A 17,295-nucleotide genomic window follows, 5' to 3' on the forward strand; every position below is an offset into this window, starting at 1 on the left:
TCTGTCACTTGTTTAGGGCCCTACGCTCTTGTCGGGGGCCCACCTGTGAATTTGTTTGGGCACGCTCGGTCGTTCGGGGCCCTTCAGGCTGGGACTTGGGTTCTCTCGTTTTGAATGCAGGGCCCCGCATTTCTGTCGGGGGCCATCTGATAGCCTGTTCGGTTACACTCGATCTTTCGGGGCCCCCCACACTAGGTTTTGGGTACTCTTATTTGAATGAAGGGCCCCGCGCTCTCGCCGTGGGCCCTATCTGATTACCTGCCAGGACACACTCGGTCGTTCGGGGCCCCCTACATTGGGTCTTGGGTAATTCTTACTTGAATGGAAGGCCCTATGCTCTAACCGGGGCCCCATCTGTTCGCCTGCTCCGGCGCACTCCGCCGTTCGGGGGCCCTCTACATTTTGCCTTGGGCCCATCCTAATTGAATGGAAGGCCCTACATACTTGTCGGGAGCCCTGTCTGTTCACCTCGGGCACACTGGGTTGTTCGGAGACCCATTGCGTTCTTAATGTAGGGCCCTACGCTCCTCTCGGGAGCCATCTGATAGCCTGCTTGGGTACACTCGATCTTTTGGGGGTTTCCCACATTGGATCTTAGGTACTTCATATTTGAATGGAGGGTTAAACGCTCTCATGGGGGCCGCTTCTAATAGCCTGCCCAAATACGTTCGATCGTTCTGGGGCCATCTTCATTGCGTCGTCTCACTCCCTTTTACGGAGCACCAGCGACTGCAGAGGCCTAAATAACGCACAGAGACCATGGCGCAACTGGGGAGGGGCTAAACCTAGGCCCCTCACGTGGGAGCCAAAGGCGATAACTACCCGTCCATTGCGTACCCTTACATCGCCTTGCCTTGCGTTCCCTCAGCTATCCTCTTTTAGCTAATTCGAGGTGGATGGTAGGAATAGTTCTATACAACGAAGACAACGCAAATTTCTCAGTCATCCTGGATTTTTGTATTCCAACAAGCCGCGTGTCCAGCACGTGGCGTAGGAATGTATGCCAGGAGGGGGGGGGGGGGGGGAGGGATAGTTCGCCCGAGCAATTGGAGAGTTCAGTACTATTGACCTCATGGTATTACAGACAAATGAACCGAAATCCGTTTCTTTCCTTGCCTAACGTCTTGAAAGCTGCGTAGGCCCTAAATGCCGTGTAAAACGCAATCAAGTTTTGTTCTACCACGCGCCATCTCTGTAGAATCGACATGCTTCGGAATTGACTGCAGTACATGGTTTGCTAAGCGGTGCCGTGTTTCACAACAGCTTGCTGCACTGCGTGTCAGACGTAGGCGGCAAAAAACACATGTTCGTGCGTTGCTGCACCACGATTTAACGTAAGCTGATCCATTCGGTAATCCGAAACGCAATCTTTCTTGATAATTTATTGGCGGCTCTTGCAAGCGATTACCAACCAGCATTCCAAACATCATCCTGACGAGACCACTTCGTTCAACGGACATGCCCAAAACAGGGACCAAATAACATGATCAAGACATATTAGTCATGGAGCGGTTTGGTGGAAGGGCCTGCGGAACTTGTCATGGATCACAATCTCATCAGTATGACATAATTACGCGTCAAGATATTCAACAAATTTGCTCCAAGTGTTCCGAAAGTTTTATTAACTCAGAGTCTGCGCTAACAGGGTGCGTCTTTTCGACTTGGCGAAAACAACAACAAACTATTATAGTCTGCCGTCCTTTCCGTTAAGTATACACGAATTGTCGCACACTTCACAATATAGTCCATTCTCCGCTCACGTTCACTGGGCCTTGAAAGACTACCACGGTCCAAGACCAGAGGTCTTGACAGCCATCCGTCAACGTTTCAGAAAATTGCCATACATAATCAACGCACATTGCCCACCAGCACTCGGCCTTCTCGATTGCAAACAAATGCAAACTACATCCGCGAGGCCGAATTCCCCGCGAGCGAACCTCGCCCCCGACAGCGGGTGGTCACAGTCGCACCAGCACCAGAGCTGTGGCTGACACGAACCACGCTCCACTACAGACCGGACCGCGGTGACCCGCGCCGGCGGCGCAGCTGTGGCGAACACGGCGCGCCACGCTCGACCGTCAGCTACAATAAATACTGGAGAGAGCGCCGAGGCGGGCGCAGGCCGACTCAGGTGCTGCCAGCCGTCTGCGGATCGAAAACAACGCGACGGTCAGGCAAGAACACCACAGTTACAGCGTACTCGTGGACTGTGACGCAGGCATTCGCATTCGTACGCAGACGGGACTACGCATGTGACAATCGCAAACATGTGACGCTACGGTCCAGAGAACTGAGTACCATGTGTGACAAACTGACCTTACCACTATTCCCATGTAATACGCTTAATCCTTTGGGAGAATCCAAAAACCCACACGAAAGAACGCTGACAATCATTCAAGAAGTGTTTTGGTGTACCTTCAAAACTACAGCACACACATATCTCCACCAGGCGGTCACGGCCCCGTGCCGGCCATCAGCAAGGTAAACATCGCCGTCACTGCAGTGCAAAGTCGGGAAGCGATGAGGTAAAGCTAACCACGGAAATGGTCGGAGGTGGCGCACTGGGGATTCACGAGTCACAGTACAAATATGATCAGCGGGAACACAAAAAACGAGCCAAGGAGAAACGTCGGAAACGGAACAGAGAACGCGTTGTGGGAAACAAGCGGTAAACGGCAGTCTGAACAATGCCGGCACGTATGAACCCAGCTCAAACCCCAGCGGCGATCTTACTGACGGTGCGTGGGTGGCTGACCCGTGTCATCTGGATGACCTGTCTGAAAACACCCCGTACTACGCAGCACAGAGCAGGAAAAAGCACTACCGCTAACCTGGACACGGGCGATCTTAGCCCCGGGCTACGCGCCACTGGGCAGCGTAAACATGACCCCCACAATCACAGAGCAGTGTGTGTGATAACAAACGTGAGCCGTGTATGACATTGGCCTGGAGTTACATGACACCAAGTGGCTCGGCCAATGTCGATTTAGCGCCTGAGTTCCGTGTCTGTGACCCTGGTCATGCACAGGGCGGCGCTGAGCGGCCGGACGGTGTCGATCTGGCACCCAAACCGTGTACATATGCTCCTGACCTTGTAAAGAGAGGCGCTGAGCGGCAGGGCGGTGTCGATCTGGCGTTCCAGCCACTCCAGGCGGGCGGCCAGCGCCAGCAGCTGGCCCAGCTCGGCGCCGGCCGTGGCTCCCGGCAGCAGGCCGTACACGAGCGCGGCCAGGCCACCCAGCGCCGGCTTGGAGTCCAGCTCGCGGCTCCAGTCCGGCATCACCTGCGGCACGCCGGGCCACCGGCCGTGAGAGAGGCGGCACGGCAGCTGGAGGGCCCGCTGCGGCTGGTCACCGCGTGCGCGCACACCAGCTGATGACACGCAGCGGGCTCACGAGTGTTCACACAAAGGTGAATGTGCGCCAAAAATGAGCGTATTTTGCCCACACCGGTCCCGCAAACTAGGCGGACTGGCCCACACCCTCGAACTAACCAGCTTGTTGGCATACCTTGTCGGCAATGTGCGTGTGGATCTTCCCATCGCCACCCACTTGGAATATGGAGTAGCCGTCATACCAACTGAAAGTAAAAACAGAACGATTAGCGGGCCTGGAACTGGATTTTTTATTCAGCACTTCGGTACGGCTTTCCTGCGGGGAGCTTCCAGAACTTGGACTACATCAAATTTCAAACATTTTCGATGGACGAAAAACTCACTCCACGCCGTGCTCGTCAATGCTGTTCTGGAGCTTAAAGATGTTGAATTTCCAGAACATCAACATGGACTTGAGGGCGCTGACTCCGCGGATCCTCCAGCGGATGCGGATAGAGTCGTCCTCAGGATGCGCCGAGCTCTGCAGCACTTGCAGCGTCACGTAGCTGAACTTGATGTGGCCCACTATCCGCAGCAAGGCGCACTGCTTGATGTACGGCACTATTCCCCTGCAACGAGAGTGGCACGTCACACGGCGACCGGCCCGCCCACCACGCGAGATCTCCAGCCACGGCGAACGGGGAATTACACATACTACTCGTTTTCGAAACATGCTTGCATCCCCGATAATGAACGCCAGCGCTGCTGAAAGGACGCATAACAGGTTCTATCGTGCTGCAATGAGGAGGAACATGAGCGTCACGAGATTTAACAGCTTTTATGGATTTGATCCCTCGCTTTCATCTTTTTAAACATCTGATTTGATCTGGCAGGATGCGTAACCATGCGCACCACAGGCATGTCACCACTTACACCGATTTCGTTCCACGTATTCTGTTGTCGAAGACAAGGTCCTTGTGGTAGATTGAGAAGTCTTGCGTCATGACAAAAATGCGCGGGAGCTGGAACAGCAGGAAGCTGATTGAATGGATCTAACCGTGGTCGAGGACAGTCCTGCCAACGTTTCAAACAGCGCGTGGCAAAACAATAATGCTGAGCAGTGACGATCAACGAGGCCGTGCAAACTGTGTGCGCAAGACCACATTGGATCATGGCCAGGCATAAAACGCGCAGGCCACGAAACCCTCTTGTCATAAGGTCACAGCTTATCGGGGAAGTGACGTAACTTTAGGTCCAGAACAGACGCATGAAAACCACGGCATTATTACCTAAAATGCTATACTGAACAAATGTTAAAAAAATTCGATTAAAAAACACAAGCTTAACAGGAAACAACACAACGCGCAGAGGCCCTGGGCAAGAGCCGCGTCGGTCGCCGCTCCGGGCAGGAGCGGACAGTAGTCCGTCAGCAGGCGTACGCCTGGCCGCCCAGACGGCTTGACAGCCACCCCCGACTCACGTTCTGCAGCAGGTTGGCCTCGACGGCGCGCAACTGGTCGGGGTTGGGCCGGTCAGGGAGGCGCTCGGCCGGCGGCGGCCGCTCCGCCGGCCTGTCGGCGCCGCTGAGAGTGTGGCCGTCGGCCGGCGGCAGCGGCAGGCTGAAGGCCCGCCGCTCGCAGGCGCTGAGCGAGCCGGCGCGCAGCTGCCGCCAGTCGCCGGTGGTCTGCAGCGCGTGCGCCGCTTCCAGCGCCGCCAGCTGCAGCTGCAGCCGCGCCACGTGCTGCACCACGTGCTGCGGCGGCGCTGGCGCCGGCAGCCGCGCCTCGGCCGCCGCCAGCGCCGGCGTGCTCAAGCAGAGCGAGCCGTATGGTCGCACACGCCCTGCCAGCGCGGCCACGGCCGCAGGCGGCGGCGGCCCCTGCCGGCAACCGCCCGCAGTCACGCGACGAACAGAACGTAACAACGATCGACGCTGTTCGCGTGCCTTTGGAAGAAAAGCTGAATATGGGCATGGGGAGGGTGACCATGACGCAACTTAAACACATGAGAAAAATGAAACATAGAACGCAACTATGGGGCTCACCTGTTTTAAACGGAAAGCAACAGGGAATGTTCCACATTTGAAGATATTGAGGCAAGCATCACATGTGATGCAACAAGCTCACTTATAACTATAGCCATACTCAAACGAAGAAAAGACTGCCCAAGACAACACGATTGCTCTGTTTAGTAAATATGCTATTCGAAACGTCAGTGTTTGATTACGCTATCGCACCTTGCACAACATTGATTGCGAGCCAGTTGACGGCCATCATATCTGGAAATCGTGCTCACGACCGCCAGAATGTAAAGGACTCGACCATATCTTTCTCGGCCCTCATCATGGCATGGCTTATGAAATGGCGGGATTCAAATAGCGTAATTATGCCGTCGTGAATGCCAGGTGGCCTTGAAAGCTCTCCCCTATTTTCGGGGCGAGTGAACGGCTCAGGAGCTAGAGGAGTTGAGGTCTTAGGAAGGGCAGGACCGTGGACTGCACCGAAAGGTCTTCAAGACGCCTATTTCAGTTCAAAACCCCATAAAAATATAGAACATTCCATTTAAGGAAGCTGCCCAAAAGAGGGGAGCAGGATGACTTGAGGTGGGGGAGACTGCAGCTCCTGCGAAGAGATAGTCCTGCTCCAGGTCTATACTATATGAGGTACTACGTCTTGCACACTTTCTTCCACCCGCAATCACGGCGCCATCTTACCATGCAGTTGAGGCCCCCCAAATCCCTAAGAACTACCTAGCCAAGCTATCTGGCACGTAAGATTTACAAATGGTGATTTTTTGCAAGAAACATGTCTTATAGACACATAACTTCATCACTTGTTGGTGAACTATTCGTAGCTTAACACAATGAAAGCTGGTAGAGATAAGCAGAGCAAATGTTACCATCTGGTACATTGGCTGGTGCCCCGACCTCTCAGACAATCAAATTCAGCCATCATTTTTCTGACCCATTAGATTTGAGCTCACAGCCTAAAAGCTTGTTTCTGGTGGGTTCTCTGCTCGTGCTGAATACAAAACAGCAAAAACAAACTAAAAGAACACAATTTGCATCAGGAAGGTACACTAGTGTAATGAAAGTCACCAATGCAACTAGTACAAATTAGGTTTTTCTGTGCAGCATTCAACCATTACGACTCCTCTCGGACTCTGTCTATCTGATTTTCAGACCATCCAGAACAATCCAGCAGAGGAAACTCTCTAAAACACCCAAAGCCACATACTGATCACTCATGCTGTGATCATGCCAGATAATGCAAAAATAAATGGAATGCACCTCGTATTATCATACAAATGAATTTAGAATACTTTCCATAACTTGGTTTTACGGAAACTGCGGCCCAGGACATCGCTGTCCTTGCTCTTGAGTTTGCACGAGAGCATATTCAAACCTTTTGATGTAATTTGTTTCACTAATAGATTATGCAGAGGACTAAACGCGGCAAAGGCAAACATGGGATGACCTTGTTCGTGTTTGAAATAATTTCTACCCACTCTATTTAACAATAATGACATCTCTCATTTTCCTCCGGCCAAGTGACTGCTTTACTAGACCACTAGGGGCACATTCCTGTTTCTGGTCAAGAGCTGAAGGGTCCTTCCGTCTCCTCGCGGGGTGTACTCGGGCTGCCATGCTAGCGACACTGGGCGGAATCCCCTGGCCGATCCGAACTGCCCTTAGAGGGATGCATCCATCACATTGTTCCCCTCCTTGACACGGAAGGCCGTCCTGAGCCGCGCCGTTGGCTCCAGATCAGCACAGGAACCCTCATGGACGCAACAACGTCCCTGATCGCCGTTGGTGGTCAGGTGGTCAGGTGGTCAGATGGTCCAGGGGGTCAGATAATCCAGGTGGTCAGGTGGTAAGATGGTCCAGATGGTCCAATAATTGTCACCCAGACTCCAGTTCCTGATTTTTACTGTGTTCTTCAGAGATATTGACGATGCCCTGAACATCGACTGTAGATGGAAATGGGGTTCTGAATTTATATTGACCTGGCTAGCCCATGTTCATCTTAAAATGTTCAACATTCAGTCATACTTGATTATGACATAAAATTATGTGACACTGTTTTAAACATGCATGGTTGCACATCTTAGCGACAGCCTCCATGTCCAGTGTTGCAAACTCCATAGTATACGCGGCGTTGGCCCCGCGGATGTGACATCAGGTGATGACCAATGCTTAAATAAAAAAGATGACACATCTGGAGGAAAATGGTTGGTGAACTAGGTAAACCAGCATGCATGTTTAGGAGGTACAAACATAAGCTGAACACAACTTAAGTCTGAAAAAGTGGGAGGGCGAGTTAACAATGCTGGCCCCCCCCACCTTGAAAAGTGTGTGTGTGTGTGGGGGGGGGGGGGGGGGTAAATCCCTGCCCCCCTTTTCCTACACCCATGCAAAGTGTGTGTGTGTCATTGGGGCTTTACAACACATTCAGCCACTGAGGCTTGATGGCATCACCTGCCTCTCACCCTGGAAGGAAGAGCAGGCACCACAGGGAATCAAACCTGGTACCACTGGTGTCCCAGACAAGCACGCCACCACACCCACCACACACCACTACACCCACGCAAGGCATCATTTCAAAAACCATGTTGGTAAAACACTTGATCCACACACTCACACCACATTTCATACCTGGCTGTTTCTATGGATGAAATTCCACTCCAGTGTACCACATCTTGAGGCAAGTCCCAAAGGAAATTTGATGAGCTGTGATGTTTTGAAGCAATGTGACATCTCTGTAATTTCTCCTGGATAAGGGGAAGGGTTATATCAGTATTTGTAGTCAGCGGCATGCTACAACACACACTGCATCACTTGTATGCATGCATATTTCAGGGTATAATGCTTTCAATTCAAACAGAAGATTGTGCAAAATTATGAGAAGTACAGCAGTTATCAGTTCTTTCAAAACCCAGTTTTCTACAAAACAAGCGACTCATAGCAGTCTGTCGCTTTATCAGATACTTCCTGTCCCTGGCATGCCATGTGCATGCATGATATTCATGCTAATATATTGAGTTCTCTATTGTAGCCTGTATAGCCAGATAAATGCTGGCCATTTTTCCATTTAAATGAAAAAGGATAAATCATTACTGGGAAACCTCAAATTCCGCAACATTACTATTTGGCTAACACTTTGCTTCAGTAGCCTTGAGGGTTACAGGATGTATGAAATGTACAATCAAGTGGCCAGGTTGTCATTGCTCTGTGAATACATCTACCAAATATTAACTTTCATAAGTTACCTAACTTGGCTTACAGCCCGTATGAATAAAACTTGGAACAAGCAGCAGTAGTCCCTGCCTTCACACAAATTTTAGGAGCTTTAAACTTGTCACTGTTGTACATTACCAATACTCCCAAAGTATTTCTAGCCATCAAGAAGGGTAGAAATATCAAGTATTATGCCAAAATTGAAAACAAAATCATGATCTGTTTTTATTAAATTTTGTGGATGCACTATGGCAATACTAACATGTTTCAACTTAAAAGGACAAAGCCCATTACAAAATTGGTTTGTGTGTTGAATGCAGAGTTGCATAAGATATATTTATTGATTTTGTTTCTCCAGTATGGTTTTTTGATATTACCACTTTGGAAGGTTTTGGTCTCAATTAAGGCCTTACCAGATTTAAGCTGTACAAATAATACTTCATGATGGCAGTAAGGTCATATCTAAGGGAGAACAGCCACAGGGGCAAGTTCCCCCCCCCCCCCCATATCAAATTTTGGGCATGCAATTAGATGCACATGAATGGATAATGATACCATCAAACTGAGGTTAACATAAAAAAATAGCTAGCATGACATGTTTATCTGTACATACAACCAACTGTGGACCTAGACATACAATGTGATTCTCAGAGCAAACATTTGAGATGTGCCCTGCTCTAAATTCTAAAATCCTTTCAGTGCTACAGCCCCTCCAGCTCAGATCTAAAATATAAAGCTTACAACAAAGTTGTCCCACCCAGCAAGAACATCCTAGTCAAAATTTCTGGGCATGCATGGCATGACTCCAAGGGCTAAGTTGTGATCATTGTCACCGATTTCAGCATATATACAGTCAATGTTTTAAGGGATGCTGTTAAGACACTTTTAAGCAAGAACAGCACAAACCAACTTGAATAACTACAAAAATATTATCACATATATTTTGACCCTAGAGAAGAAAATGGCTCTCATAGCATAAATTCTTCACTTTGTCTACAGAAAAATAAAACTTACAGATTCTTACGAGTTTAATCTCTCCGTACAGGATAAGCCCATTGACTACAGGCAGTTAGCACGGGATTCTTCAAGTACTTCACTCAAGTATACCGCAGCGTACGCAGAAACACGACCGCGGCACACAAAATATAACCACCGAGATGCACGCCGGCTCACGTCGGAGTTCTGAGGCCTGTGCAAGTATCTACAATTATTTCCTATGCAATACTGGAAATGTGCCCACCGCCTAAAATGCTGCAATCCCTTTCCACCACCTCCACACATCAACGGGCCCAACTGTAGCAACCTTCCCGGCTCTTAGCACTTGGCAGTCAAATTTCTTGAGCGTGCTGTGAAATGCAATGCAGCGACAGGGTCTAAAAGACAGGCATATAAAGCAGACACGCTTGTTCTCCGAAAAGGCTCGTTTGATGGCCTTGAAACCGTCACCAACCAATTTCGTGTAATAAGATAAGTCATAAAGATACAATAATATAACCTGACTTGAGATCAAACGTATAAAAAACGCGAATGGAAAATTTTGCATACAGAAGCATGCAACTCAGATCTCGGAGCCTGCTGCACCGATCACTGTGAAACCTTCACCATTGGACGTGCCATATTTGATTCCCTGTCGCATTAGACAATTCAGTGACTCTGGGTCAGGTCAAAAGTCGTCAAATCCGAAAAATTCCATAATTATCGCATGCACACAACCCAGTTCTCAGCACATTTTTAACTGATCGCTGCGAGACCTTCAACGTTGGATGCGCCATACCTGATTTCCTATAGGAGTTTAAAATCCGGCGACCATAGGTCCGGTCAAAGACGTCGGTTACACAAATTCCAAAGCTCTTACCTGCGACATTTAGAACTTAAAGTCCCGACTGTCTCCGAATCTTCGCCTTTCGATTGGACATACATGGCAGTGCAATGCATGTCATGAAGCCATACACCCTTTTCATTGTGCCGGAGCGCGCGGGTATTTTCTTTGCGGTCGTGCACATTATAGCAATAACGGTTGTACATATTTTGTGCGCAAATGCAGGGCGTCGTCTCCCCTTTTAATGGGCAAAGACACACAAAGTGAAAAAAGAGATATTCAATTCGGCACATTTTGGACAGCTGCGCTCGTCGAACCACGCGTTAACACGACCACGCACAACACGCAGTGAAGCCCAAGGCTCCCGCTGACCAAGCAGTGACGTCTATCCCGTCATTTTCGCCGGTTTGCTTCTGGGACTTGTGCTTCGGTGACAAACTATACAAAGAGTGTAGAAAGTATGTCTCCAGGAAGGATGCCAGGGTCACGGATCTGTCACAGCAGGACACTGACCGAAACAGTCCGTTTCGATGAGGCCCATCCAGCTTGCTCTCACAGCCGGGCACGTCAGACCTACAGCATCCGTCACAGCTGTGACCCCAGTCTCAGTGCAATTGGGCGGACTGCTGAACGACTTGGAGTCATCAACCAACAAAAGAATGCTGGGGGGGGGGGGGGGGGGTATGTACATAATCACGACAAAACAGCAGTCGCACACCATACACATGACCATCCACGCACCACCACGTGGACCATGACCGCAGTTCTGATAATTGCGGCAACGGCATTCAGGACGTGACTTTCAGGACAGCACTTCCGCTAAGGAAAACTCAAGCGACAAATGACATCGCTAACCTTAAAGACCAACCCAACCAATCTGCACGTTTTCTTGGGATTAAACATAAATGGAAAAGGCATAGCTGTAAATGGCACCAGTGCAGCTTCAACAGTAAATCGGGGGAAATGGCGTACTGAATGATAAGGTTTCGCAGGAACCGGCGTGGCACGTTCTGATAACTCAGTTATCTGAAAGTTGTCTGAAAGCAAAACTTTTGGACTTCGTTAAGTTCGGCGACTTCTGACCTGACCTACGGTAAACGAATTCTTAGCAAGGAATATGTCGCAATGTACGCGATAAATGTCATGTTTGAAAAAAGTAGTTTTTTCTTGTGTGCTTCATGAAAACCTTGTTTACGTCCCAGAATCGAATGGTTTCAAAAACGAACAGCATTGAATAAGTTGAGATGCATGCCAATTTCAGACACTACAAATGATATACGCCGTCCAAAAAATCCTCAACTTTGTTTATCCCTCTCCATTTAATTTTCAAATTTATCCTTGAAACTATCTGGAATTCCAACAATTTGAAATCCAATCGGCACCTCTGACTTCATCTGCAATTGAATGACATAGCGGAATGGGTGAAAAAGACAATCGGCACCCTGATCCGTCGCAATGTGCAGTAGGCGGAATGCGAGTGGGGCAAAGGTGGTAGTGTTGTTAGATAAAAAATGCCAACTTAGCACAATCCACTGAGAGTTCTTTTTTTTCTCCAGTTTGGCCTCGAGACGCCATACACACCTGAGATAGCTCGAACAGAAGAAAGTTAAAAGCGTCGTTTCGGCACAGCAATCCTGGACCAGAAACCTGGCAAAAACGTTGGTGAGAGTTCACGAGGATATAATCAGACGGGAGCAGAAAAAGGCAGAAAAAACGAGATGAGTAGATTCTAGGAAAAAAGGCAGACATGGTCCTTCAACTTCTGGGAAAACGTGTGTCCATGAAGATTTCACAAAAACGTCAGGAGAAGATCATCCCCATTGGAACGGGCCACTTGTAGCGACCAGTCGCCGACAAGGGAGCACATGTCGTGCCAGGAAAGAGTACAACTTAAATTATGGCTTCATACGTCATTTCCATCACTTGAAACCCGTGGAAACAAGGCAGCCGCATCTGACGGACCATGGTGACAAGACCCGGGGACAAAGGCAAATATGATGGCGACAAATGGCACAACAGACAGCCAGCGTTCACGTGGAATTCAGAGGCTTGGACCTCAGAAAAACGGCTCAGGGTCTGAAAATAACATTTCTGAAAATGCTAAGACGTTGAACACATTGATGTCATGACGAATCGTTTCACAGAAGCGCGCGTGACCCAACCCCGCCGCAGCAGTGAGAGGCGTGGCCGTCCTCCTGAGCGATACGGCAAATGGACCGTGTAGTCCGCTCGGTGTTGGAGGAGGGGGGGGGGGGGGGGGGGGGAGGGGCTGCCAATGAACTCGCATTCTGGGGAGGGGATTGCGTGATGCAGTGCGTTACTAGTGCGCGCGCCGGGATGCTCCTGTGCGGCAGAGCGCCGGAGGCGACGGACCGATCAGCCGCAGAGGTCAGCGGTCACCGAGACGCCAGTCCAGTGATGCCGGTGAGAGCGCGCGTGCATCACTGCGCCATGCTGTCCGTATCTGGCACGCAGAACCGCCAGAGGCGGCGGACCGATGAGCCGCAGCGGTCAGCAGTCACCGAGACGTCAGTCCGCTGATGCCGGTGAGAGCGCGCGTGCATCACTGCGCCATGCTGTCCGTATCAGGCACGCAGAGCCGCCCGGAGCCTTTGCGTCCAGGCTAACCGACACTCCCACGACGCATTCGGGAAGGCGTCACTTGTCGTCTACACACCAAAGCTAGGCGTCCGAGAAGCTTCAGGAAGCGCGCCGAGGCCTGGAGCCTGATGAATACAACATTGTAGATGCGTGTACATCTCATATAGATATAGCTGTATTATATTCCCCGGCGGGTGTGTACCATTATGCTACTTTAGAGGCGTTTTACTTCGATTTACCCCATCAGGAGCACAACCTTGCCACGCCCCAAAACCTTGGGCACTATGGCATACTCGGCCCTGTCTAAACCAAGGTTTAAGATGTCTGTCAAGCTAAGAGCAGTTTTATCAAGAGTGCAAAAGCGTTTTTTTCTGTCACCGACGAAATTTGGAAAGGTCTTACTTGCCATCTAGAGTGAAATCTATCAGAAGCCGTTGCAATACAATTGTAAATGCAATAAACAAGATACAAATATCGATGAAATACAATGCGTCATAAACGTCAAACATTTTTTTTCGGGAGCTTCACTTGAACTAAATGTCGTTTCCTGGTCATGCCAAAAGTCTCGGTGGCTAGGATTAAAATGTTAGTGTACGAATGGCCGAAACAGCGAGCTTAAGGCCGATTAGCGCGTCGGTTTTGCAGGGTTTAATCCGTCCATGAGGATCACTTCATCGCTTTGCTTTCACCTTGAACACTCCTTTCATGTAATTAGCTATGTCAACTGGGTTTGAGAACTGCTCTACCTTATTGAAATATAAAAAACCTGACATCAACACCATGGCATTCATGGGTAAAAAGTTTTGGCTACAGTGTTTCCCAAGAAAGACGGAGTCGCGTGGAGGCAATGGCGCACAGAATGCCATGTTTTCATTATTGTATTATTTGACAGCATAGTGAGTTTGTGATAGGGTTGGATCTTACGTAATGTTAAAACTGCATTATTACACTTGCTAAATTTTTGACCGCAAAACCCCGCCATATTTGGCCCACTTCCTGGGCAGAAGTCGTCGTATTGCTACGGGTCAGATGAGGCGGAATGGCAGGAAGACAATTTTCGTCTCTAGTTCCTGCCCTGCCCCAGTCTATGGGGATGGCTCGCTATTAAGAGTTAGAGGCGGATCTGGAGGGAGAGGGCAGCGACGGTACTTCGCACCCCTCTCCTTTAACAGATCTGACGTCCCTGTGCCGAAGATGCAGAAATATCTGTCAGGGAATGCGATGTGAGGGTAATAATAGACAATGTGTGCTGTAATGCCCCCTAAATGACATTGAAAGGGCGCCGCAAAACATTACAAATTGCTCCCAACATAACAGGGTACCCCAGCAGCTCCGCAAGGACCTTGGAAACAAACTATTTGATTTGTCCTCGATCTGACCTGCTTACATGGCAAAGACAATGGTTATAGACGCAACTACAAGGTCACTTGCATTGTTGTCAAAAGAACCATCTCCATGACGTGTGGCTCCGTGTAACACTCAGTTGTCGCATCAAATTGAACGGATCCTTTGGAACTGGCTTCAGTGACAGCCATGGCTTGGTTGTAACCTGCCATAGGTCAACGAATTTTCGAGGTACATCTATTCTTGTGTCAAAAGATTCGCTACCTAATTGGCTACAGCTATGAAAGGTTTGGTGCGACTAAGCCCAGCGGTTCGGGAGCTATTTTGGAATATGCTTTGAATGGTTGCCGCGTTGTTTGCTCTGTATGATGGGACTATCATTTGTAAAGGCAATCAGACTTCCGTCGTGAGTAACGCCCATACCACAGGGCACTACTGTCATGAAATAAGGCGTCCGGTTGTTTCTTCAGTATACAATAGACCTAAAAAAAAGGAAAATCTGAAAAAACACAGTCTAATTGAAACAAAATCTAGGTAGTAAGCATCATTTTCGAAACAAAGAAAACACAAAGTAAGATGATTTTTTCACTTAGACAGCTGTTCGTGCGACACAAAGTTTGCCATAGAATAGCATCGTCAATTTGGAGAAGACAGATTGAATATGCCACGAGCAATGAGAAAATATAGCTGGCAAAAATCAAGTCTAACATCTAGAAAGCTATTGGATATCTGTTTAGATATCTGCCGCGCCGGTTTTTGTGGCGTACGTCTACTTTGTAGTTCAAATGTCACGGAATGTTTGGCGAATTCTGTAATACCTGTCGGGTGAATGTATTATGAATCTTTCCCATACCATGTGGATGTAATTAAGCATTGCCAACATGAAGCATGTGTAAAAAGTGTTAAAACCACTCCAACATCATTTCCGTAACCGTTCTTATGTGTCAAGTATCCAGGTCATGAGGCAGCGGACGTCTAATAAGTAGCCGAAAGGAAATATGGCTGGAAGTAAGTGACATGAAAAGGAATGGATTTCTTCAGCACCTTCTTTGACCGTTCGTGCAATTATCTAATCAAATAACTTGGTCTCATTATTTGCACGCACCAACCACCTCGTGCTAACATACAATTATTTGTTTACAGAAAGATCGCAATTTCGAAATGGATGTTGCTCGGAATTTGTTTATCACATCTGCCGTCTGCTCTTTGTGGGATTTTGCTTAGGTGTAGTGCTATTGGCAACTAATCGGTCTGCCAAAGAATACGCACGAAGTCAAGATTTAGACGTAAGTATACAATCAACAAGACAATACCGTGTTGTTCACTCGCCAACGCTTCAAATTTCGGTGAGGTCAGGCTCTATTAAAATAATGTTGCTAACGTTACCATTGTCCAATTCTCCCTGTAGATGCAGTATGTGAGCGCGGTTGTCACAGTTTCACTGGCGGCTCTTGTGCTACATTTGAAAATATTTAGAACACGATTTTCTACAGCTTCTGAAGTCGAAGTATGCAAATGAGAAAATCCCGTGTCTGTGATTCAGGTCCTCGTCCCATCCGGCCTATGGAGCTTCGGAGACCTTGACGTAACACTATGTCCCTTGCCGACACTGAACGCCATAGCGGGCCTCCACATAGGGAACAGCTACCGGAAGTTTTCGAGATTCAAGGAGGCACAACTGTTTGAAGGATCAGCCAAGTACAGTCAGTTCAACGCAGTGTTTCAGGAAATGAATGCATGTCTACATCGGAGCAAGTTCGCGAGGGTGTCGGATGATCTTCTATACAAAATAGACCGAGCACAAAGTGTGGGATGTATTCCGAACATGACAACGGCTTTAGCCAAAGCGCACAACCAAACAGAAAAAGAATATCTCAAGCATGCTGTCTTGTCACACTCATATGAGTTATTTACCAAGCACTTTGGAACCAAATACGGAACATTTCTTGACTACTCCCCGGACACTTTTCAAGGCATTGGTTACTTAAAATCAGACAACATAACGTTGGAGAACTTCTTAGACATGATGGCCATCAATGCTGTAGATTATGTGAAGATAAGGCCCCCCTTCAGCAGCGGCAGCAATCAGAAGGATGGCGAGACTATACGCCGGAATGATGACGCTGCTACCGTATCCAATCGATTGCTCCGAAGTGTGCAAGGTATCAGTTAAACTTCAGCAGGGGAGCTGCACCCCAACGACGTCAAATTATGTTCGATTTGAACAGGTGAGTGCTGGCTCAACACGGCTGTCGTGGGTGATTGTTCTCGTTTCCATCTTCATTTGCACGTGCCACAATTTGCGAACAAATTACTGCCGTCAGGATCAAGGATGTTGTTCATTGTAATGGGCTTGGGGAAGGGGAGAGGACTGAGCAGTGTAAAATGACGAAATTTTTCCTCTAAATTGCACCCACAACCGAGTTTCTACCGATTTTTGGCCTATATTCTTCTCAAAGTTTGGGGATTGGAGATGGGGGTGGGGGTGGGGGTGGGGGTGGGGGTGGGGGTGGGGGGGGGGGGGGGGGTGGGGGGGGGGGCGGGGGGGGGGGTGGGTGGGGGGGGGGGGCGGGGAGCGGGGTCTGGAGCCCAAGTTGAGTCGGCTGAACATTTCACTCACTGAATAGGAACGCATGAACTACCACCCTTGGTCAAGATAATCATCTTACAGCGGGCCATGTGACCCGGAAAACGCAAGTGATGAAACTCATGGGGCTAAGCTTGCCCTTGTTACGGTCAATACAGGCCCAGGATCCATCCCGCTACCTCACCAAGTTTAGAGGCGTTTTCAGATTTTCATGATCGGAGACGTCATCAGTCCCATCACACATCAACCTGATATTTTACAGATGGCAATAACCATGGTTTTTGGTTGCAATTTAGATTAACCTGGCCCAAGAACTTGATTCTGATAGATCAGGATGTCTTTTTTTTGCACCAATCCGCTGCAGCTGAAACATTCACCAGGCTTATCGTGGT

General features: G+C 48.9%; 1 protein-coding gene and 2 long non-coding RNA genes across 3 annotated transcripts; 1 reads left to right on the plus strand and 2 right to left on the minus strand.

Moving 5' to 3' along the window:
- Positions 1-1,392: 1,392 nt before the first annotated feature.
- On the minus strand, positions 1,393-4,904 carry LOC119114699 (uncharacterized protein C6orf136 homolog; the record flags this gene model as incomplete). The annotated part of the gene is made up of 6 exons (XM_037238717.1): positions 1,393-2,145; positions 3,092-3,283; positions 3,510-3,579; positions 3,718-3,942; positions 4,247-4,335; positions 4,794-4,904. Coding segments are annotated over 6 exons (705 nt in total), but the record flags the coding sequence as incomplete, so codon positions are not given.
- Positions 4,905-5,096: 192 nt separating this feature from the next.
- On the minus strand, positions 5,097-9,868 carry LOC119114703 (uncharacterized). The gene is made up of 3 exons (XR_005096054.1): positions 9,793-9,868; positions 7,971-8,086; positions 5,097-5,192 (listed from the first exon to the last, which is right to left on the minus strand). It is a non-coding gene; the product is annotated as an uncharacterized LOC119114703 (long non-coding RNA).
- Positions 9,869-15,082: 5,214 nt separating this feature from the next.
- Positions 15,083-16,383, plus strand: LOC119114707 (uncharacterized). The gene is made up of 3 exons (XR_005096055.1): positions 15,083-15,324; positions 15,460-15,602; positions 15,860-16,383. It is a non-coding gene; the product is annotated as an uncharacterized LOC119114707 (long non-coding RNA).
- The last annotated feature ends 912 nt before the right edge of the window (positions 16,384-17,295 follow it).

Source organism: Pollicipes pollicipes, unplaced genomic scaffold, assembly GCF_011947565.3.
Source record: "Pollicipes pollicipes isolate AB1234 unplaced genomic scaffold, Ppol_2.1 Scaffold_2975;HRSCAF=3490_pilon_pilon_pilon, whole genome shotgun sequence".
NCBI classification, from domain to species: Eukaryota; Metazoa; Arthropoda; class Thecostraca; order Pollicipedomorpha; family Pollicipedidae; genus Pollicipes; species Pollicipes pollicipes.